The sequence below is a fragment of the Mustela putorius genome, unplaced genomic scaffold, assembly GCF_011764305.1.
Source record: "Mustela putorius furo isolate JIRA1106 unplaced genomic scaffold, ASM1176430v1.1 tig00000196_pilon_pilon_pilon, whole genome shotgun sequence".
NCBI classification, from domain to species: Eukaryota; Metazoa; Chordata; class Mammalia; order Carnivora; family Mustelidae; genus Mustela; species Mustela putorius.
This window is the reverse complement of record NW_025421310.1, coordinates 6,494,609-6,519,100: the sequence shown is the minus strand read 5'-3', so window position 1 is coordinate 6,519,100 and position 24,492 is coordinate 6,494,609. Positions and strand designations below refer to the sequence as shown.

Genomic DNA, 24,492 nt, shown 5'->3' with positions numbered 1-24,492 from the left:
TGAAAACTGACTTTGCCTAAAATGAACAGTTATACAAGCTGGTTGCACTTTCTGGTCTTCCCCAAAGAATCCACTTCCAAAGAAAAGCCTTCCTGATGCCCCTCAGTGGTGAGATGAGAGGGACCAAATTCAAGGAAATGGGAGTTAAGAATCTCTCAGAGAAATGACTGTTCTTTCATTTACGACATGGGCTGCTCTTCTTGGGCTCCCTGCGAGGACCACAGGCTCTTTGTCTTGCAGTTCCCTTCTTTGCTCTGCTGGGCACATGCTTCTCTTTCCCTGTCCCTTCCTTTCTACATTAAGGAACGTTTATCTCCACTGTGATACAGATCAGTTTGCTTTCCTAGGACTTTATCCTACTATGAATACTTAGGATTAGCTTCTTTGGAAGAGTAGCATTAGTTTTCTTTACCTGCAACTTCGTAAGACACTAATCTACATATGTATATACTTCTTGGTATCTATCTGGATTTCTTTCTATTAATATATACTTTACAATGTCCCATTACATTAGGTGTACAACATGCGGATTCAACAACTCTATAGGTGCTGCTATACTCACCAATAGTAGCTAATATCTGGCACCATCAAGTGCTATGGGAAAACCACTGGAGGAGGTCCCTGCATTCTTTTCACCCCATGAAGCCTGTACTTCCCATTCCCACTTCCTCATGTTGCCCATCATCCTTCTCCATTCCACACTGGTAACATTCAGGCTATTCATTGTATTTGTGTCTCTTTCAGCTCTTTTCATTCTGTCTTGTCATTTCTGATAATGTGGTTTGACCCAGAAGGTGTTATGCGATGTGAACTAAGTGACATACAAATACTATATGTATTCACTTATGTGTACAACCAAAACAACAACTTAAATGAACAAACAAGAAACAGACCTATGAATGTCTATTTTGTTTTGAATAAAGTCCACAGATAATCTTAATAAATATAAGAATTCCAAGATGACACACATTCTATACTGTAACCCATTGGTCTATAACAGTGTTCCAATATGAGCAGAAGACAAGAGGTTCCTAAGTCAAATTCCAAGTGTCTTATGGCTCACGACACAGCAAACATCATAAACATCTTCATCACACTAATTCCACTGGCCAGCCACCCACCCCCAACTCATACAGGGACACACTGCACATGCGGTGGGTTTGTGCTGGAGACTCCGAGCATAGGAAACTTCAGTATCTTCAAGGAACATCTAGCATATATGCTAGATCCTTGGCCATGAAAATAGACCATCTGTTTTCCTGTACAATCAACTCACCTGTCCTCAACCCAAGATCAAGATGCTATCACTAAACTACCAAGCTTTCTTATACACAAATATGAGTGGAATGACCATTATAACTAAAATGGCAATCAAGGAAATGCTCACATAGATCACTAGGTCACCACATGAATTCAAGGAATAGTGACAATACTGTATAAGGCACATGTGTGATTTGGCTCAGATATCCACGACAGTACAGATATATTTCCCTTCATGATCTTTTGCTGCTCACCTGGCACTGCTATACAGTCACATGAAGGGTAGATCCCAAAGTCAATGTACCTGGAAGGTCTGACTTTAAGATCTTCCAACCATTGGCCACAGGAACAACTGCAAAGATCTGGAAGAAACCCAAGACACACAACATACCACTAAAGACACATCCCTGGCCACTCTGTGAACCTAAGAAAGTAGCATTCATCCAAAGTCATGGTAGAAATCTTTCACTCAATAGCTGTCAGTGTGGGTGGGGCTCCATTACACACAATGTCCACTGATTGCCTATTCTGTGTAGATGAACCTACCTGGCTAAGGAGAATTGTCAGCACCTGTAACTGACTTGGGTGTACATCCAATGCTCTGAACTAGAACATTCTCTGTTCTCTGTCTGGGTAGCTATGCACATTCTAAGTCACTTCCCATGGCTGATGCTAGACTCCATTCCTGCGCCACTAGAAGCCTGAACAGAAACCCTAGACAACCTCAGAGCTTCTCTTACAGGCTTCTGGGGAGAAAACCAAGCCGTAAGCACTGACCAAGCACTGAGCTGAGATCACCCCTGATACACTTTAGTTCACGTTCCTGATTGAAAGCAATCCAAATTTAGGTGAATGGGAACAAGGGTTCTGGGGTGGCTCAGTTGGTTAAGTGGCCACTCTTCATTACAGCTAAGTTCATGTCAGGGTCCTGGGTTCGATAATGTCATCAGCTCTCCACTCAGCAGCGAGTCTGCTTCAGGATTCTCTCTCTCTCTCTCTCTCTCTCTCTGTGTGTCTTCACTCTACTCACTAGTGTGCTCTAAAATGAATGATGCTTTAAAAAAAAAAAAGTGGGGTTCCTGGGTGCTTAGTGGGTTAAACTTCCAACTCTTCATTTCAGATCAGGTCATGATCGCAGTCTCAGGGTCCTGAGATTGAGCCCTGTGTCAGGCTGCAAGCTCACCAGAGAGTCACTCGGAGATTCTCTCTCCCTCTCCCTCTGCCCCTTCCCTGTCTCTCACCTGAGCTTTCTATAAAATAAATGAATATATGTTTTCTTTATTTTAAACTGATCTGGAACTTATGTAAACACTTTTTTAAGAAACACATGAAAGACATTAATACATGTTATGGATTATATAGTGCTAAATATATCATTCTCACAATAAATCTGTATTTGACTATTTTTATTGGATAATTGGAAACAATTGCAGGCTTAAGCCATCTTTATCAGGATGACAATGCATGCAGCAGAAGATCCGCATGCACTAAGATTAAGGACACTCTCAATTTTAGGGCTTCCTTGAAACAGCCAGTCAGTTTCTTTCTTTTTTTTTTTTTTTAAGATTTTATTTATTTATTTGAGAGAGAGAGATCACAAGTAGGCAGAGAGGCAGGCAGGCAGAGAGAGAGAGGAGGAAGCAGGCTCCCTGCTGAGCAGAGAGCCCGATGCCAGACTCAATCCCAGGACCCTGAGATCATGACCCGAGCCGAAGGGAGTGGCTTAACCCACTGAGCCACCCAGGCGCCCCAGCTAGTCAGTTTCAGGGCAAAGTGTCATCACCTTTGTGCCAGACGCTGTGAAAGAATTCAAACAAGAGACATTCACAAACATCTTCCACATCCACCTCTGCTACAGTTATATGCTTCAACATAGAATGGCCCTTGTGACAGTTCTGTTCAATGGGGTAGAGAGACTGGTGCCTTGGGGAGGATGGTTTCCCTGAATGGGAACAGAAACAGTTCAAGTCAAATCCCTATGTCTTTTCAGGTTTACACCATCTCCTTTGCTGCAAGAAACATGGATTTTTCTCTGGTGCTGGGCAGTTATCCTGGGGCCAAGAAAATTCAAGTATAAGCACTATGGCCAGGGGTGAATAATCCCAGAAATAATACATGTAAAAATCAGATTATGCTCGAGGTTATCTGGGCTATTTCAGAAGACCTGAGCATGTACCAACACACTAGATCTGTAAATATGCACATAGCCACCTTCTTTTCTGCATGTACACAACAGGCTTTCATGGTATTGCTGACCACAGCAGAACAGCACCTGAAAAATCTATTATCCTTCAACTGATCCCATGTTCAATATGAGCGTACCATGCTACCCAACTTGAATGGTACCGGTCTCTACAACTCATACAAATCCTCTTTTCACTCAGGTCAAGAGGGGTGTAGGGACAATGTGAGCTCTGAAACAACATAGCGACAGCTACCCCAAATGTTGGGAAGGCTGTTTGAAGCAGAAATCATCACTGCTGGAAACTGGTGACTGACTTCTCTATGAATCAGTGCCTTGCACACAGATCAGAGAACAGGATAGATTCATTCCAGGGCTGAGTGGAAGTGAGGGCGTGCCCGGCCAACCACAGGTCATCATACTTGCAAGGTCACCCATCTATCCTGGAGGAGACCTATGTTGGGTTATATTCCTGGGATACCAACGCTTTGTGGAAGCACAACACCCACATTGCTGGCTCTCACCGGTAGTGTCCGGCAGCCTTCTTTGTCTTGGACATCTACTGTCATTGGACATATTTAAGCTATGCCCACCATGTTTAATCAACCAATACCCTCTCTCCATATATTCCATGCAGCTGGGCCTCAGAGAGTACAATTATCTCTGTCATCCAATAGGAACTGGTCCTCAGGAGCAGCAGGGAATACTTTGTATCACGAGAAAAACATCAGCTGTCTCAGACAGCCACATTTCCCAGGAACGCGTATCTGTCCCATTCGCTAATCATGAGTAGCTTCCTAAGGCCTTGCAGTGACCAAAGGGACCTTTCTACCACATCTTTGTTCACATTTCAAGACTTTGCCATATTTCATTTCCATAGCACTTACCTTCCTCTCAAACTGTCGCAACATCATGTTTTATCTGTCCTCACAACTTCCAGTGCCAAATGCCTTAACTAATCCTGTGGCCCAGTGATGGATTTCTGCCTCTCTTCCAGTGCAGTGGTGATAACATTGTATTTAAAATGCACATAGGCCTCATGCAATCCTGTTATCAACCATTTACAATGGCACTAGAAAACTCCGAGCTACTCCTAAGGCTAGGCAAGGGCCTGCCTGGCTTAGGTGGGAGGGGGAGTGCAGTGACAAAGAGGTTTCCAGAACACAGGAGGGAAAGTCAGCTGTGATGCCTCCAGCACCAAAATAAAGATGAGAGAAAAGAACTGGACAGGATTTGGGAAGAAAGGAAGTATAATTTTTCTTTCTCGAATCAGAGTCAGTAGTGTAGCCTTGGACAGGGTTCCTCTCCCCAGATGGAGAACTCAGGCCAATGTTTCAGCCTAGATCTGTTTAATCTCTTCTGTTGGGCTGCTCCATCACTCCTAACAGAACACTGTTCTGTTTAAGTTAGAACAACTACTCAGCACCCAGCCCTGTCCCATCTCTGTTTCCTTGAAATAATATGTTTAAAAAAAAAAAAAAAAAAACAAAGAAAAACAAAAACAAATACCATGATTCATGAAGGCTCCACATTATTACCTTATAAGTGCTAACACTGAAGTGACCAAAATGGATGACATCACTTCCTAGAAGGGAAAAGAATAACAACTAAGGAACTCTTACTTCTCCAATCACAAAGGAAGGAGTGATGTCTCAATTTAACTAAAGGAATTTATAATGCCCCCTGGAGAATTACACTCACATTTATTTATTTATTTGACAGACAGAGACCACAAGTAGGTAGAGAGGCAGGCAGAGAGAGTGAGAGGAAGAAGCAGGCTCCCGGCAGAGCCCGATGTGGGGCTTGATCCCAGGACCCTGGGATCATCGCCTGAGCTGAAGGCAGAGTCTTTAACCCACTGAGCCACCCAGGTGCCCTTACTCTCACATTTAAATTAAATTTTGAATACCATGTCATTCCATGGAAACTCTTGTTAAAATCTCTATCAAGGTAGGTAAGCAACAGGACAACACAGGAATAAAGAAAACAGTCGATCCTACAGGAGTAAAACCCAGTTATGTAAGAGATGATTCATATGGAGAGATTTTCAAACTAAGATGCATAAGATATAGAAGCATAAATTTAGTACAATACAGAGAAAACTATTTCTATTATGAATGTAGAATCTCTTTGCTTGTAGGAAATCATCATTTTTCAAACTTGGAAATGACCTGGTTTGAACCAAGATTCCTTTTCCTTCTGAAGATATAGATTCACACACATATGTATGTACACGTGCTTCTTCCTACTTAGTTCTGGAACTTCAAAATCTATCTTTACCTTAATATGACACATTGCATTCTGTGTAGATCAAAACCCTAAAACTCTCCTTGTGCTCTCTATGCTCACAAAACAACAGGAGAAACTTACAGTGTAAAATTTGCTTGACAGTCCTTGAGAATTGTGTAGCTGTGGCCTATTTTTATATTTGTAGTGACTTTGTTCAATTAGCAATCATTAGGTAGAACCCCTGGGTGTTAGATGGTGAGCCAGAGATAGCCCAGCAAGAAAAAGAAACTAACATTTACAAAAACCATTTAGGACAATCCTTATCAAAATTGTAGCAATAAAGAAAATCTTATAATTTTGAAATAGAGAAATACACTCAAAACCATTCTATGATATCAGCAGTACCCTGATATCAAAGCAGTATAAGCAAAAGATAAAAGGCTAGTTTATCTGATGAAACTTCTGCTACTCTGGCTGTCTTTGGACACCCATCTACATGTACAAAATAGAGTCAAAAGGAAAAATGAATCACACTGAAAATAACTGTCCCTCTCTAGAGATCCACCTGCCCCTGAATCCTTTCAGGTCTACTAACAAATAGAGTTAACCACTGAATAACGTGCTTTTCATCAATAATGGTCCACTTATGCACAGAGAAGTTTGCTTGATAAATCCAGTGCACTACAGTAACTGTCTTTTCATTATGATTCCCTTCATATTTTATTTCTTCAAATTGCTTCCTTATAAAACTATGGTATATACAGCTGACACATACAAAGAATGGGACGACTCATGACATGTTGTAATTAACCCATCAAACACCACAGATGGAGAGAGACTTTTGAAACACAATGACAGGGGCACCTGGGTGGCTCAGTGGGTTAAGCCCCCACCTTTGGCTCAGGTCATGATCTCAGGGTCCTGGGATGGGGCCCCCATACAGCCCTCTGCTCAGCAGGGAGCCTGCTTCTGCTCCCTACCTGCCTCTTTGCCTACCTGTAATCTCTGTCAAATAAATAAATGAATAAACAAACAAACAAATCTAACAAGAAACACAATAACAAATCCACTTTATCTTGTGCAAGAGCTCCTAGAAAATCACTAGTACGATTCTCAGCAGCCCAAACAGGAATGGGCCCAGCATAACATACTCAGGTACTCAAAGACTGAAAAACAGCCAACAATACTTTACCTAGAAAAATTCTTTTCCACAGAGGCAGAAACGAAGACATTCCCAAGTAAAAACTGCTCTAAGCTTACCAGTAGATCTGTCCTACAAGAACCATTAAAGGAAGTCTTTCTAGATGAAATAAAAGGATTCTACCCAGAAACTGCAACCACACGAGAACACAGAGCTCTCCGCTGAACGTAAATATGGAGACAATTACACAAACCTGTTGTAATGAGATACCAGTCACATGTATTTCTGCTACAGAGCTTGGTTTTGGAAAAAAAAAAAAAAAAAAAGAATAAAAATAAGAAATGTAGGTCATGAAGTACACAACATAAAAGAATTTGTGATGTCAGTATCAAAGTCTGGAGGGGGTACAGGGGTGGAGACAGGAAGAAGAGTTTTCTATATAATTGACACTGAGTTTTAAAAGGATTGTTTCAGGACGCCTGGGTGGCTCAGTCAGCTGAGCCTCTGCCTTCGGTTCAGTTTAGCATCTCAGGGACTGGGACTGAGACCCACTCCAGGCTCCCTCCTTAGTGGGGAACCTGCTTCCCCCTCTCTCCCTGCCTCTCTCTCTGCCTAGTTGTGATCTCTCTCTGTGTCAAATAAATAAATAAAATCTTTAAAAAATAAAAATTAAAGGTTCATTTTACAGCTAAGTTTTTTTTAACAAATCCCTAAGGTAACCACAATGAAAATACTCAAAGAAGACACAGAACTCAATGACAAAGATACCAAAACATATTGAGTATTAAGCCTATAATTAATTAGATAATGTTTATCCTTTGTATTTTACACCAAAATATGATACAGAAGTATAAAATGTTTGAAAATTCCTCTGAATTAAAAAAGTATTTCTCTCATGCAGACAATAAACATTCACCCACATATACATGATGAAATTAATTCTATGTGGATGACAACTCACCTGGACATGGAATGACATTCACTGACCACTCACCAAGGAGACAAAAACTAGGGGTGACACAGTATGTATGTGCGACATACACACACAAGATAAAAACACACAGAATTTACCAGCAAAAAACATAAAGCTCATTCTTTTTTGAGTTATACTCACATAGTTTTGAAATATGCTGAAATATACTGAGCTGAAAATTCTCTTCCTCTAACAACCTGCACAGATAAAACCCAACCCATACCTAGCTACTGTCGTGGAATGAGCCAGACAAGGAAGCACATGCTTGGGAAATTACCAGAGTAAGAGAAAACTCAACCTATGAAATTATAAATAAAACACTGATGCTTCTATATACCATAATTTTGAACTCTGTCCACATACCCATGAAAAACAAGCATGTCTCATGGACTATAGTATCATAAAGAATTCTCATTAAAATCAATCATAAAGAGCTGTAAATGAGAATATTATGAACACTTAAAAAGCTTGAAAGATATGTATTATGGTATTAATATATTCATTCTCCTCTACAGAATGTAACCCTATAGTCCATTCCATTATGACAGAGGAAACATCTTCATTTCTGAAAAAATAAACATCATAGATGTTGAAATATGCTGAGAGACACTGTATAATATGAAATTAATATTTGGGGTTAAATTCTGATGCATTCTGAGGAAAGTAGAAGAAAAAGCTCGTGATTAATTTCCTATGAAGCAACATTGCATTACTGAACACAAGGGTTTCAAACATGGAGGTTTAGAGTACCTGGGGGCTCACTCAAATAAGCATCTTCTGTCAGTTCAGGTCATGATCTCAGGGTTCTGGGATCCAGCCCCACACTGGGCGCCCTGCTCAGCAGGGACTGGGCATCTCCCTCTCCTTTTGCCCTACTGCTCCGTACTCATTTTCTCCCTTTCTTTCTCTCTCTATCTCGAACAAATAAAATTTTTAAACAAACTATATGGGAATATTACTAATGGTCTAACTCACTTCTTATAACGCACATGGCCATGTCATATCAGGACATTTGATGTAAAAAAATCAAAGGTAAATCTCATATAAAACTAATTAGAAAGTGAAAACACAGGACAAAGTCAAAAGAAGTTCACAGAAGAATCATACAATGATGCAATTATTAAAAAATAAGGTAATAAATGAGAATTTCTTAAAGGCTACAAGATAAAGTTCTAAATGTGCTAGTTCCCCAATAGCATTTGATATTTCGGAATTCTTTTTTTTTTTTTTTTTTTTGAAGATTTATTTATTTATTTATTTGACAGAGAGAAATCACAAGTAGATGGAGAGGCAGGCAGAGAGAGAGAGAGAGGGAAGCAGGCTCCCTGCTGAGGAGAGAGCCCGACGCAGGACTCGATCCCAGGATCCCGAGATCATGACCTGAGCCGAAGGCAGCGGCTTAACCCACTGAGCCACCCAGGCATCCGGTATGTCGGAATTCTTATAAACAAATAGACACATTACAGTATTTCACCACTGAGGAATGGAACTCATAGAGCAGAAATTTCTATATGGGAAAAAAAAGAAAGAAAGAAAAAAAAACCATCTGAAGGGAAATAAAGCAGTACATTTTCTCATTTTAGGGCAGTGTTGTGTTATCCTATGAAGTTACTGAAACTGAATTTTGTAAGACTAAGATTAAAGCCTCCATACATTAGAAAGCATAAGCCAGAAAACATTAAAAATAGTTCTCCAGTGTTCCAGTAATTTCCCCAACAAGCCCCAGTGTGCATACAACTACCCTAACCTACTTGTCCCATAATGAAAACCAGAATTGACAAAGAGCATGGTGTACAGGTCCTCAGAAATCGGATGACTTCTCCAAGGCCCTCACAACAATAGAAAGCTCTCAGATTAGGGGGGCCCTCCCCCTCAAAAGAGAGTCTCCTGACTCTCCCTATGGATGTGAAGGACCATCACAGGGAGAATCCCTAGAGAATACAAGAACTTGATAATGTTGGAGAGCAGATAGTTTCTCTTGGAAAGAGAGAGACATTAAACCAGGAAAGTCTCCCACTGACATTCATTCAAGGAGAGCTACTCGAACCACTGATTATGGTCCACCCTCCTCCTTCAGACTTGGACCTCCCCTGTCATCTGCCTCATTCATTCCCACCTACCTGGATGGAAGCCTACAGTCTCCTTTCTCTTCACATCCCAGAGCTGCTTCTCTTGCTCCAAAAACATGATCAGGTCTGGCTTTGACAGAAGGAGACCTGTTTATGAGGAAAAAGGACAATGACTCTTGCTGACAATTCTAACTTTCCATCAGTCTTGTGTTCAGGAGAGAAGAGATGATACTGTACAATCCTAGAAAATGGTTTCCCAAAAGCTGTTCCCCAACAGTCCCTTTAAAAAACACAGGAGGCGAGGCACCTGGGTGGCTCAAGATGATAAGCCTCCTCCTCCGGCTTAGGTCATGATCTCAGGGTCCTGGGATCAAGTCCCACATCAAGCTCTCTGCTTGGCAGGGAGCCTGCTTCCCTCTCTCTCTCTGCCCACTTCTCTGCCTACCTGTCATCCTTCTCTGTCAAATAAGTAAATAAAGACTTCAAAAAAAAAAAAAAGAATACACAGAGGAATTTCCACTGTTCACATCATCCTGACCTATAATTCCAAGTAGTAGACATGATAATCAGAAGGCGAAATTTCAGTTTAAGAGGTGAGCAGCACCATTCTATGTCACTAAAGGTTGAGAACTGCCACTCATCTACACAGGCAATGATGCTTCCTTGAGGAAGGAGAAGCTAAGGCTGAGAAAAAACATCATGAAGATTTTCCTCTCCATCTACAAAGCCCTACTTATTTCCCTTTCTGCCTGCCTGGATCTGAATTCTAGTCATTCCAAGAAAAATCTCTGAAAAGACAGTCTTCACAGGAAGGAATAAAACCCTGAGTGGGGGATGCCTGGGTGGCTCAGTGGGTTAAGCCAGGGCCTTCGGCTCAGGTCATGATCTCAGGGTCCTGGGATCGAGTCCTGCATCGGGCTCTCTCTCTCTGCCTGCCTCTCTGCCTACTTGTGATCTCTCTCTGTCAAGTAAATAAATAAAATCTTAAAAAACAAAACAAAACAACAAAAAAAAAAAACCCTGAGTGGGGTTTGGGAAATCTGGAAGGAGTCTTCCTCACCCAAGAAGAGGAGGTGTCCATAGTTCTCCAACATCACATCCAGGTACAGTTGCCGCTGACTGTGGGTCAGGCATCTCCACTCTTCCTCAGAGAATTCTATGGCCACATCACTGAAGGTCAGCAGTCCCTGTAATAAATACCACAGTCACCAAGTGGCCACTGACGCAGTTCACGAAGTTTCCGACAATGAAAGTAGGAGTTAATGTCACCAGCTAGAACCAGATCCCACCTTTCCTTCTCCCTGAGATGGGTGTAGAGTTTAAAAAAAAAACCTATGTGGCAGGGCGCTGCCTGGTCGAGAACTTTCACTCCTTTCACTCCCAGAAGTCAACTCTATCCACTACACAGAGGTGACAGCCCTCCTTGTCCAGTGCAAAGTGTTGGGATGTGGGAGAGAAGCCAAAGGTCAAGAAACTCTACACATGTTTTGATGTGAAATATTGGGGTTCTAGAGTGAATGATGAAGAAAGATTGTTGAGATACCCGTGGTACAAACACTGTCGTCCTAACACAAGGAGAGGAATGTGAGCAGTGACTGGTTCTATGCTGTCAGATGGGGAGGAGGTGAGGGATAGCAGGAGGCTCTAAGGAATTTGGAAGCAAGTTTCCAGGACCCTCAGGACCTCCCAGCTGGTGTTTTGATGAGGCCACTCACTGTTTAGTAACACTTTAGTCAGGAGACCCTCCAGATAGCTATCAGTGGGCCCCAAACTTGAAGGATGATTCCTGAGCTACATTTGGGGAGTAGAATTCGTTTCTGAAGCAATTTTCATATGTTAAAGAGGAATTACAGAAACCTGGAGGTCTATTGTTAGGCTAAGGATGCTTTTTGCATCCAACAAAACATTAACCTTGAGGCAGTTGTGAGTTCCCTGAGGAATGTCCGACTCTGCCTTTCTCAGGTATTTATCAACAGACTGGAAGTTGAAGGACAATTAATTTTATCCACACCTCTTCTGACTTTGTTCTCCTCAGAAACTACAATCAAGGGGGAATCCAGATAGTTTAGTTGGTTAAGGGTCTGTTTCAGCTCAGGTCAAGATCTCAAACGCCTAGGATAGAGCCCTGAGTTGAACTCCCCACTCAGTGGGAATCTGCTTCTCCCTCTTTCCCTTTCATCACTCTCAAGCACTCTCTCAGCTGAAAGAAGGAAGGAAGGAATGAAAACAGGAAGGAAGGAAAGAAAAAAAATGAACCTACAAGCAAGAGAAATGCAGAAGAAAGAAGTTTATACCTGAAATGTGATAGTTCCTGCATATTCCTCAGTATCCCATGTTCCTTACAAATGACAGGGGGTAAAATTGGTACATTTAGGGAGGATCCGGCAGACAGCACCAAACCAATAAAAGAAGTTCCCATCAGCTGAATGGAAACAAATGTTATCAGTATCTAATGCACATCAAGGAACACATCATCCGCTAGGGTTTCCACTGGACTGAAAACAATTTCAGAGTATCAATCTGATTTTGGAAATACAGCAGATACACCTAAACAACTGAATCACTATACAATCTGTAGAGGCTGCTTTTAGGCAAGCAGGCTTGAGCAAAGGAGTGGAGGAAGGGCCCCAGTGTCCCCTTGGCTGAGTCCAGACAGGCCCAGTAGGGGACCCACCTCAAAACTAGCAAGACCCTAAGGAACCAATGGGCTTCTGACAACAAGGTACAATGAGCAGAAAGGAGCAAGTCCCACAGGTTCCCCGGAACTCCTCACCTTCCTTCTCCAGAAAAGCAACCCCCACACACTGCCCCTTGCAGACAAGCTCTCCTGTGCCCTCCTGCCTAGTGATCTCTTACGTCTTCAGGGAACTTCCACCACCTTTGTCCTGCCTCAGGGGAATTCCTGCAGTGCTGCTGGACAGACTTCCAGCCAATCGTTGACACTCGTCTGGGGCCCCAAGCGACTGAGAGAGACATTACACTGAGAATGTCCCTGTGCTAGAAATAACTAGTTTACTCCTTTCTTTTCTTTGAATTTTTAAGATTTATTTTTATTTTCATTTTCTTTAAAGATTATATTTATAGGGGCGCCTGGGTGGCTCAGGGGGTTAAAGCCTCTGTCTTTGGCTGAGGTCGTGATCCCAGAGTCCTGGGATGGAACCCTGCATGGGGCTCTCTGCTCATCAGGGAGCCTTATTCCTCCACTCTCTCTGCTTGCTTCTCTGCCTACTTGTGATCTCCATCTGTCAAATAAATAAATAAAATCTTTACTTAAAAAAAAAAGATTCTATTTATAGGGGCAACTGGATGGCTCAGTCAGTGGACATCAGCCTTCTGCTCAGGCCAAGACACAAGGTCTTGGATTGCCTCCTAAATTGAGGCCAAGGAGGAGTGTCTTTACTCAGCGGGGAGCCTTCTACCTCTGCCCATAACACCCCATATTTGTGCTCTCGCTCTTTTTCTTACAAATAAATATTTTACAAAGATTGTATTTATTTCAAAGAGAGCAAGTGAGAGAGCACATGCAGGCAGAACAGGAGAAGGAGAGGGAGAAGCAGGATCCCTGCACACCTGGGAGCCCGATGTGAGGCTGGACCCCAGGACCCTGAGATCATGACCTAAGCTGGAGGCAGAGGCTTAAGCCACTGAGCCACCCAAGTGCCACAATAAATAAAATTTTGAAAAATTTATTGTGTTTATTTCAGAGAGAGTGAGAGACCACAAACAGGCAGAACATCAGAGGAAGAGAGAGAGAAGCGGGATCCCTGCCCACCTGGGAGCCTCATGTGGGGCTGGATCTCAGGTCCCCAAGATCACGACCTGAGCTGAAGGCAGAAAGCAGACTCTTAACCAACTGAACCACCCTTGATTCCCAAGATTGATTTTTATTTTAGAGGAGATGGGGAAGGGCAGGAGAAGGAGAGAATCTTTAAGCGGACTCCCCTCTGGGCACAGAGCCAGAAGGGGGGATGCCAGTCCAGGACCCTGGGATTCCAACCTAAGCTGCAATCAACAGTCCAACCTTAGTTGATTGAGCCCCCAGGAACCCTCCTCTCATGGACATTAAGTAGAATATCTCTTTCCCGTGCTAAAGATGAAGACACTCACACCCTTTCTTAGAGTGAGAAGTTTCCAAGTTTTTCTGGACTCATATTCATCGAGTTTATATCTGCATTTCCTTACTCCGCAGCTGCACACAGCTGATAAGAGAATCCAGAGGAACCCAAATGAGAAATAATTTCCCTCCCTGACATCCCAGGACCAGACCTCATCAGCCACAGGAATCTCAGACTCGACACCTTCCCCTCCAGACCTGCCACCAACGGAATATTGTCACTCCTCGCGGGACTTTAAGTCAAAGTGACAATGGCTGATGCCCTATCGAAGCCAGCTTGGGGACGCAGGACAGAAGGCTCTGGGACATAGAGGAGCATTTTTTTTTAATTTAATTTAATTTTTTTTTAAGATTTTATTCATTATTCATTTGACAGAGAGCAGGCAGAGAGGCAGGCAGAGAGAGAGGAGGAAGCAGGCCCCCTGCTGAGCAGATATGCAGGGCTCGATCCCAGGACCCTGAGATCATGACCTGAGCCGAAGGCAGAGACTTAACCCACTGAGCCACCCAGGCGCCCCATAGTGAAGCATTCTTAAGACCTAACCATGAGTATCACTTCTGACCAGATCTTAAAAACAGGTGAACGCAGAAGCCAGAAGCACCCAGAGTCGAGGCATCCGTATCTGTACCTTCAAAACACGAGGGTCTGTGGAGAAACAGAGGACACGGCTCCGCGGGGACACCAGGCTCACCTGAGAACCGGCCATTTTTGCCTTCGCCTCCACCTCTAATTTCGTCCTCATGAGGGATCTGGGGGGAAATCACAGCTGCATCAGGAGAAAATGCCCTGAAATCCAGCAACAGAGCTCCTTCTCCTCACCACTCACCCGCGGGCAGGACTCAGAGATGCAGAAAAGGCCTAACTTCCCAGTCCTTTGTGTCCAGAGCAGCTCAGAAACTGTGAGCTCCCCTGAGGACACCCATCCCTGCATTTTCCTCACCTGCTTTGTGGGGAGCGAGTGGTCCCCTGCCAACGCCACTCACAACCTCAGCGTTAGCATCGGAACCGCAGGCTGCAGGGACCTGACCCTCCCAGACTCACAGGGCAGAGACCCCGACACCTCTCCAGGACCAAAGCAGCAAATCCTCTCAGAAAACCAACAAAAGCCCTCAGGCTCCCCCCTGGCCTCCCTGAGAATCTCCAGGCGCCCTTAATTAACGCAACAGTGTTGTTTTCGCCCAAACCAACTGACAGAATCTGAAGGGGAGGCCCGCAGAGAAGATTCCTGAAACTCCACAGGTGACCCTGCTGGGAAGGAACTCGGGAGGTGACTAGGCCAAGCAGGGGAACCAAGGCTGAGGCTGGGAGCAGAGTTTAGCTCTGCCTTCCCACCATCAGAGTTTCTGGAGACTGACACCTTCTCCCTCTTTCTGGTACACAGAGGGGGACCACTGACAGACTGAACGTTCCTGTATAAATGCAAATGTCTCTTTCAAAGTAACACAGGATTTCAGAGTTTTTCCTTTATCTGCCTTTGATTCAAAATAACCAGGCAAAAATAATGCTCAGGCCAAAAATATGTATTTTTGAGTGACAAATAGTCCCCTTCACTAAGTGTTTCTGTTCATAAGGACCTGCCACCTAGTTTTCCATACTGCGTTTTTTTTTTTTTTACCCTACCATCAGTGATACATGAGAATTCTAATTCTCAGCATTCTCAGAAAAATTGGATGTTATCCTTTTTCTTTATTTTAGCCATTCCAGAAAACAGTGAGTGTTTTCTCACTGTAAAGTATGCAGTCTTCTTACAACCTTTGTCTTGCTGACTGTAATAAAAACCATTTGGAAAGCAGTAGGTTGAACAAAGAAAAAAGCAATTAATGCTTCAGTGAGACTCCATTTCCAAATAAGTAACCTTTCTCTTCCCCACAAACCTCTTCTCCTCACTTCTCAGCCCTTTGTTTCAGGAACCCGGTTCCACCCCAACAACATGATTAACAGCACTGACAGCACAGATACAATTCCTCTGGAATTCAGACATAATCCAGTATTTTCCTACAAACCCCAGCCACTTCCTCTGGGTGGGCTGCGGGTTTCACGCCCCGACCTGCTGAGGCCTCCTTGGCTGGCAAAGCAATGAAGCTCCTGCTGCCCTTGACCCCCAGCTCTGTCTGCACGTTCTGTTCCAGGTCTGAAGCATGGAGGTCAGTTCACACAACAGAATGAATGTGAGGAGAGGAAAGTTTGTTTTTCCTGTGCTGTTCTCAATGATGTCAAACATTTTCACAAGAAAAAATAAGTTCTTAAGAATGGGCATCAGAGGGCGCCTGGGTGGCTCAGTGAGTTAAGCTGCTGCCTTTGGCTCAGGTCATGATCTCAGGGTCCTGGGATCGAGTCCCGCATCGGGCTCTCTGCTCAGCAGGGGGCCTGCTTCCCTCTCTCTCTCTGCCTGCCTCTCGATCTACTTGTGATTTCTCTCTGTCAAATAAATAAATAAAATCTTAAAAAAAAAAGGGCATCAGAAAGACATGAGGCTCAAAGAGAAGGTGAGGCTTCTGTGTCACGGTGACTTAAGGAGGAGGAGGTGGGATTTAGAATTTCCAAGATGGGGATTGTATTCAGAGGAGAAAGTTAAGACTAAATATTTATGAAACAATGTTTGTCCCTCCAAGTGGACCACTTTTTTTTTTTGTAATTTATTTTTTCACTTTTCGAAGATTCATTGTTTATGCACCACACCCAGTGCTACATGCAATCCGTGCCTTCCTTAATACCCACCCCAGGCTCACCCAACTTCCCACCACCCCCTCCAAAACCCTCAGTTTGTTTCTCAGAAACCAGTCTCTCATGCTTCATCTCCCCTTCTAATGCCCCCCCGACTAACTTCTCCTCTGCATCATGCAATGTCCTCCATGTTATTCCTTATGCTCCACAAATAAGTGAAATCGTATAACTGACTTTCTCTGCTTGACTTATTTCACTCAGCATAATCTCCTCCAGTCCTGACCATGTTGATACAAAAGTTGGGTATTAGTCCTTTCTGAAGGAGGCATAATACACCATTGTATATATGGACCATGTATACACCACTATATATGTGTGTGTGTATATATATATATACATATATATATATATATACCACATCCTCTTTGTCCAATAATGTGTTGAAGGTCATCTTGGCTCTTTGCACACGTTGGTGACTGTAGCCATGGCTGCTATACACATTGGGGTAAAGATGGCCTTTCTTTTCCCTATGTCTGTATCTTTGGGGTAAATACCCAGGAGTGCAATTGCAGGGTCATAGGAAAGTTCTATTTTTAATTTCTCAAGGAATCTCCACACTGTTTTCCAACGTGGTTGCACCAACTTGCATTCCCACCAATAGTGTAAAAGGGTTCCCCTTTCTCCACAACCTCTGAAACACTTGATGTTTTCTGTCTTGTTAATTTTGGCCATTCTAACTGGTGTAAGGTGGTATCCCAATGTGGTTTTGATTTGAATCTCCATGACGGTTAATGATGATGAACATTCTTTCATGTGTCTGTTCAAGGTAGGCAAGTCTTTTTTTTTTTTTTAACTTTTTCTTTTAACATTTTGTTTACGGGCACCAGGGTGGCTCAGTGGGTTAAGCCGCTACCTTCGGCTCAGGTCATGATCTTGGGGTCCTCGGATCGAGTCCAGCTTCGGGCTCTCTGCTCAGCGGGGAGCCTGCTTCCCTCTCTCTCTCTCTCTGCCTGCCTCTCCATCTACTTGTGATCTCTCTCTGTCAAATAAATAAATAAAGTCTTAAAAAAAAAGATTTTGTTTAATTATATGACAGAGAGACAGAGATCACTAGTATGCAGAGCAGGAGGCAAAAGAGACAGAGGCGGGGGTGGGGAGTAGGCTCCCTGCTGAGCAGAGAGCCCCATGATGGGCTTGATCTCAGGATCCTGGGATCATGACCTGAGTCGAAGACAGAGGCTTTAACCCACTGAGTCACCCGGGTGCCCCTAGGCAACTCTATCTGATATCAACTTCTGGGGTGCCTGGGAGACTCAGAGGGTTGGGTTTGTGCCTTTGGCTCATGATCTCAGGGTCCTGGGATCAAGCCCCACATCAGGCTCTCTGCTCAACAGGGCTACTAGTGAACTCTCTGCTCAATCTGCCTACTAGTGAACTCAATCTCTCTATCAAATAAATAAATAAAATCTCTAAGAAATATATTTTATTTGAGAGAATGAGAGAGGCACTTGTGATGCTGGGTGGTGATGGGCAGAGAGAGAAAAACCAACTCACCATTGAGCAGGGAGCCCAATGCATGGTTCATGACCTGAGCCTAAGACAGACACTTAATGACTGAGCCACCCAGACACCCTTAGTACTACATTCATGATGGCACTGAAGAAGGGAGGAAGGTTCAGCACAACAGTGAAGTAGCTCCCCTCAAGGATCTCCCAACCATACTGGATCTCACCTTGACTGGGGTTAACTACCTGGGAAATGGGGTTACCTACCTAGAAATGAGGGAGCGATCATAGCACATGCCCAGCCGTTCCAGCCTATCCCACTGTCCATAAGGCTTCTTCATCTCAAACATCTATTCTACCATGTGACATCTTAAAGCTGCCCACATGACTGCATCATCTAACACCCTCCTCCATCCCTTGTCGTGGATCTAGGCAGGGAAGTACAGTCATCACTGACAGCCAACAGCATTAGTCCTCAGGAAGATGCAAGAGGTCGACCAAATCATCAGGATAAGGCAGAACTTCCCTATTCCTGAGAAACCCACATTAACCATCTCTTCTCCCCATGACATGTATTCATCAATTAACACCAACAGGAGCTGCCTGTACCTTTGCAGTGACTAAAGGGAGCCACTTCCAGGTCCCTCCCCACATGGGAAAGAGTTCCTCACATTTCATTTTAATAGGTCTTGTCCTTCTCTCAAAGGATGGTGCCTTCCTCAAATTTTACTTAAATTCCAACATCCCCATGCTAAATGTCTTAATACCCATTGGCTTTCCATCTGTCTAATCTCAATTAAGCATCTGCTGAAGACACGCTCTCCACAACACAGGCAAAAGAGAACGGCTGTGGTTCCTATGTAGCTAGAAAGAAAAATGAGGGCGAATACAACTGGAGATCTGGAGATAGGTAGGTCATAAAACAAGTAGTAGTAATTTTTTTACATCTAGGAAGTCACTTGGAAAACAGCACAGTTGTCCTCCTCTACATGCTAATTCCTTCTCTTAAATATTTTTTATCCCTTCCTGGGCTACCACATCACTCTGATTGGGACAGATTTCTCTTTCTTATGGAGTATCTATGACATACATAGTGTGGTCATATGTGCATGTGTACCTCACAGACACATGAAAACCACCCTCAAAGAAGGACGTGGGGTACATATTTTCATTTGGGGCCATCAGACAGTACTATGGAGTCCCAAGTCTATGTGCAGAATATGCCATTCTGACTAAAACAGATTTAGGGGAGCTCTGGGGGAGGAGGAGTCTTCTCTATGGGACATGGGAAGGAAGGAATTGGAAGAAAGGAGTGCTGGTGGCTCACTAAGAGAGAGTACAGATGTCGTATGAGATGTTCCACTAACTAGTCACCCTATAACATGCTGACTGGGGAATGCACTAGTGAAAAGGGCTCCTGTCAGTACAAGGCCCTGACAACACTAACACCAAGTAGCAGTATCATGGAGTACATGAGCTAAAACACCAACAATACCTCTATGTCACAAAGCTTGGTAATACACATAATACACAGTAATATCATCCTATTCACAAAGAGGAGAAAATCATAGCATAGACTGAGGAAAAATAATCACATACCCCTTAAACCTTCAGAGCACTGGGAAAATGGTGTCCTAGGTATATTGTTTTACTCCAGTACCAAACAGGTGATGGATTCGATCAGCTCTGTACAACCAGCAATGAAATAGATGAACACAAGATGTAGAACAGCACATCATTCATGACATACTCATAACCATATCTTAAAAAACAGTGTTTTATTGAAGCATGTGGGTGGCTAAGTGGGTTAAAGCCTCTGCCTTCAGCTGTGGTCATGATCCCAGGGTCTTGGGATCCAGCGCCACATTGAGCTCTCTGCTCCACCGGGAGCCTGCTTCCTCTTCCCTATGGCTCTGCCTATTTGTGATCACTTTCTGTCAACAAAATAAATAAATTCTTTTAGGGAGAAACACCACTGTTTTATTAATGAAAATACACAGAAAACACACGTGCAAAAGCATTCAAGGGTTGTCAGAAGGATGTGGGAGTACGTATTGCCAAAAATTTCTCAACTGAGGTACATTGCTCATAAATGTGTATGTGCACTGCTATGGCATTGTAGGTAAGAGTTAGCTACCCTCGTGCAGTCATCTGTCAGGATTTCCTCATTTAACCACATCAAGTCATACTCTCTAACATTTGCACTTAGGAAGATACATTTGTAGTTTACTGCACAACTACCTTTTTTTCCTTAAAGAACAATTAGGAAAACCTCCTATTTCTAATATTGAGGAAGTTCTTTAGTGTCAATAAATGCAGAAATGTGTGATCTTTACACCCATCCCATGTAATCTTAAATCAGTGTTATAACCGTAAGCACCATCTCCACTGAGATGTATTTCATATGTTGTATATCATACGGTCCTCTACCATGAAAAATTAGGTACGATGAGTCCCACTTAGTGGAGCAGGACCTCTAATATCTTTGATGTAGCAACAATCATCCCCGTGTTCTTACACACCCACAAGAACAATTTTCCAGAGTGATTTCAGGGTAAATACATTAATATTGTCTGTCACAAATCACATATAGGATTAATGTATAAATTTAAAAATACTGAAATCCTTATATATATGAAAAAGTCCATCCCCTAAATCTGTTCAACAGACTACCATATACATTTGCTAAGTGTTCAAGTCTGATTTCTCCTTATAATCACTATTTTCATGCAGGGTAATGTCCGAGTAGGGTGAATAATGTATTCCATTGGCTTGATTTCTGTAACATTCATTGGCATCTGATATTCAATTCAATAGTTTTCAAAATATTGCTAAATTTCAATGGACTTTCCTTAATGCACTCTCTGGTGTGTGTTCCAGTGTATACTAAAATGAAGGCCTCTCCACATTCACGAAGTTAAAAGGGTTTGAATCTAGTGAGCATTTTGACATACTGAGTAAGCACTGAATTCCAGTTGGCCACATTCTTTACATTTCACACTTTCATTCCTATATGAAAACAATGATGTTAATTTAAGGAAGTTGGGAGTCCCACTGAGAGGTCAGACACATTCTTAGCATTTGTAGACTTATTTTCCTATTTCAAATCTCTCATATGGAGTGAGGAAGGAGCAGTCCTTAGTCACTCTCTCACATTCATTACATCCGTAATTTTCTCTGCAGGGTGAATTCTGTGATGTGAAGTAAGGGTTGTGTGCCTGCTGGAGGTTTGGCCACATTATTCATCTGGTGTCTTTCTAGTATGAATTCTCAGTTTAGAAGACATGCATGCTAGAGAAAGGCCTTGCCGCACTGGTTATATTTGTGAGGTTACTGTCTAATATGAATTCTCTTGTAGGCATAAATCAGTGAGCACTCTATAACCAATTTTGCTCACATTCTCTTTTTCTTTCATTCTTCAAGATTTTATTTATTTATTTGACAGAGAGATGGAGAGAGAGCACAAGTAGAGAGGAGGGTCAGGCAGGAGGAGAGGGAGAAACACGCTGGCCGCTGAGCAGGGAGCCTGATTCAGAGCTGAATCCAGGGACCTTGGGATCATGACCTGAGCTGAAGGCAGCCCCATAACTGCCTGAGCCGCCCAGGTGCCCTGTTCTTACATTCTATATGCTGTTAAGCCTTCTATCTAGTATGAATATTATGATGTTTTGTGAGGACTGAGTGCATGTAAAGGCCTAACAACATTCTTTTTGTTTTTTTTTTTTTAAGGTTTTATTTATTTATTTGAGAGAGAATGAGTGAGAGAGAGCATCAGAGTGAGGAGTGGAGTGAGGAGAAGTTCAGAGGGAGAAGCAGACTCTCCAAGGAGCTGGGAGCTGGATGTGGGACTTGATCCAGGAAGTCCAAGATCATGACCTGTGCCAAAGGACGTCACTCAACAAACTGACCCAGCAGGAGCCCCATCTAACAACATTCTTGACATTGCTAAGGTTTCTCTCCACGATGAATTCTATGATGTTCAGTAACACTTAACCTCCAGTTAAAGGCCCTGCCACATTCATGACATTTGCCAGGTTTCTCTCCAGTATGAATTCTGTGATGTGGAGTAAGGCCTGAGCTGTGTCTAAAGGCCTTGCCACAGTCTTGATATTGGTAAGATGTCTTTCTATTACAAATTCTCTGATGCTGACTTAGGCACCAGTTAGAGGCCTTGACACATTTTTGGATTATTTATAGGGTTACGTTCTAGTATGAGTTCTGCTATGTCAACTAAGGTATGAGTTCACCTTAAAGGCCTTGCCACATTCCTGACATTGGTAAGGTTTCTCTCCAGTATGAAATCTATGATGTTGAGTAAGGTGTGGAAGGCAGATAAAGGCCTTGCCACATTTTTGACATTGGTAAGGTTCCTTTCCAGTATGAGTTCTGTAATTTTCAGTAAGAGTTGAGCTGTCCCTAAAGGACTTGCCACATTCTTCACATAGGTAAGATTATTCTCCAAAATGAATTCTGTAATGGTGAGTAAGACCTGACCTCCAGCTAAAGGACTTGCCACATTCCTGACAGTGGTAAGGTTTCTCTCCAGTATGAATTCTGTGATGTTGTATAAGGTTTGATTTGTGGATAAAGGCCTTACCACATTCTTGACATTGGTAAGGTTTCTCTCTAGTGTGAGTTCTGTGATGTTGAGTACGGGCTGACCTGTAACGAAAGGTCTTGCCACATTCTTGATATTGGTAAGGTTTCTCCCCAGTATGAATTCTATGATGTTGAGAAAGGCGTGAAAGGCAGTTAAAGGCCTTGCCACATATTTTACATTGGTAAGGTTTCGCTCCAGTATGAGTTCTGCAATGTTCAATTAGAGTTGAGCTGTCCTTAAAGGGCTTACCACATTCTTCACATTGGTACGATTTTTTTCCACAATGAATTCTCTTATGCTTAGCAAGACCTGACCTCCAGTTAAAGGCCTTGCCACATTCTTGACATTGGTAAGGTTTCTCTGCATTATGAATATTGTGATGTTCACAAAGATGTGACCTCCACTTGAAGGCCTTGCCACATTCTTTACATTGGTAAGGTTTCTCTTCACTGTGAGTTTTCTGATGCCGAGAAAGATTTGACCTCCAGGTAAAGGCCTTGCCACATTCTTGACATTGGTACGGTTTTTCTCCACTATGAATTCTGTGATGTTCAGTAAGGATTGACCTGTCACTAAAGGCCTTGCCACATTCTTGACATTGGTAAGGTTTTTCTCCAGTATGAATTCTGTGATGCTTAGTAAGTTGTGAATGGACAGCATAGGCCTTACCACATTCTTGACACTGGTAAGGTTTCTTTCCAGTATGAATTCTATGATGTTCAGAAAGGTGTGAAAGGCAGTTAAAGGCCTTGCCACATTTTTGACATTGGTAAGGTTTCTCTCCAGTATGAATTCTGTGATGTTGAATAAGGGATGACTTCTGGTTAAAGCTCTTGCCACATTCTTGACATTGGTAAGGTTTCTCTCCAGTATGAATTCTGTGATGTTTAATAAGGGATGACCTCTGGTTAAAACTCTTGCCACATTCTGGACATTGGTAAGGTTTCTCTCCAGTATGAATTCTGTGATGTCGAGTAAGGGTTGAGCTGTGATCAAAGCTCTTGCCACATTGTTGACACTGGTAAGGTTTATCTCCACTATGAATTCTCTGATGTTGAATAAGTTTTGAGCATGATGTAAAGGCTTTGGCACATTCATTACACTTGTAATTTTCCCCTGCAATATGAATTTGATGAGGTCTATGGAGACTTGAGTGATTGTTAAAAGCCTTGCCACATTCTTGACATTTGCAGGGTTTCTCTCCAGAATAGATCTGCGAATGTCCATTTTTTGATGAACAGTCCTTAAAGGTTTGACCACCTTCTTCACATTTGTGTATTTTTTCTCCAGTATGTATTGGCTGATGTTGAGATAGTGTTGAGTGGCAATCAAAGGATTTACCGCATTCCTTAAAAATGTAAGTTTCCTCTCCCTGAGGGATTATCTCATTGATGTTTAGGCTTGATGACTGACTAAACATGGTCCCTGGTTTATTAGATGTGAATGGGCTTTTTCCCTCATGAATTCTCTGATGATCAGCAACACTGGAGGACTGGTTACAAGCTTTCCAACATTCATTATATTTATGAGGACTGTCTCCCAAATGGTGACCATTATGTATACTGAGGTTAGAGCTTGGATGAAAGCCTTCCCCACATTTATCACATTCATAATGGTTCTCTGCAAACCTAGCCCTGACACATCTGTGACCACTGGAACCCTGGTTCAATGTTTTCTGAGATTCAGTGCACTGAGCAATTCTGACTCTCTGATTTAAAGTCAGACCAATCCTATTTTCCAAATGGCTCAAATCA

At 42.8% G+C, this 24,492-nt stretch overlaps 2 protein-coding genes across 3 annotated transcripts in view; both read right to left on the bottom strand.

The window, feature by feature from the left end:
* Nucleotides 1–14,675, bottom strand: part of LOC101686664 (putative protein ZNF720) — a 29,530-nt gene extending 14,855 nt beyond the window's left edge. Inside the window, exons 1-3 of one of the 2 annotated variants that reach the window (XM_045076991.1) lie at nt 14,661–14,675; nt 10,915–11,041; nt 9,906–10,001 (exon numbers count right to left, since the gene is read on the bottom strand). In XM_045076991.1, coding sequence (XP_044932926.1) covers nt 9,906–10,001; nt 10,915–11,041; nt 14,661–14,675 — 238 coding nt within the window. Of the gene's footprint in view, nt 1–9,891; nt 10,002–10,914; nt 11,042–14,660 lie in introns of those variants that run through there. The other variant, XM_045076990.1, reaches the window with a different exon arrangement.
* Nucleotides 14,676–22,325: 7,650 nt separating this feature from the next.
* On the bottom strand, nt 22,326–24,167 carry LOC123391281 (zinc finger protein 883-like). The gene is given in 1 exon segment (XM_045077465.1): nt 22,326–24,167. A coding segment is annotated over 1 exon segment (1,794 nt). The 5' UTR covers nt 24,159–24,167; the 3' UTR covers nt 22,326–22,364.
* Nucleotides 24,168–24,492: the final 325 nt, after the last annotated feature.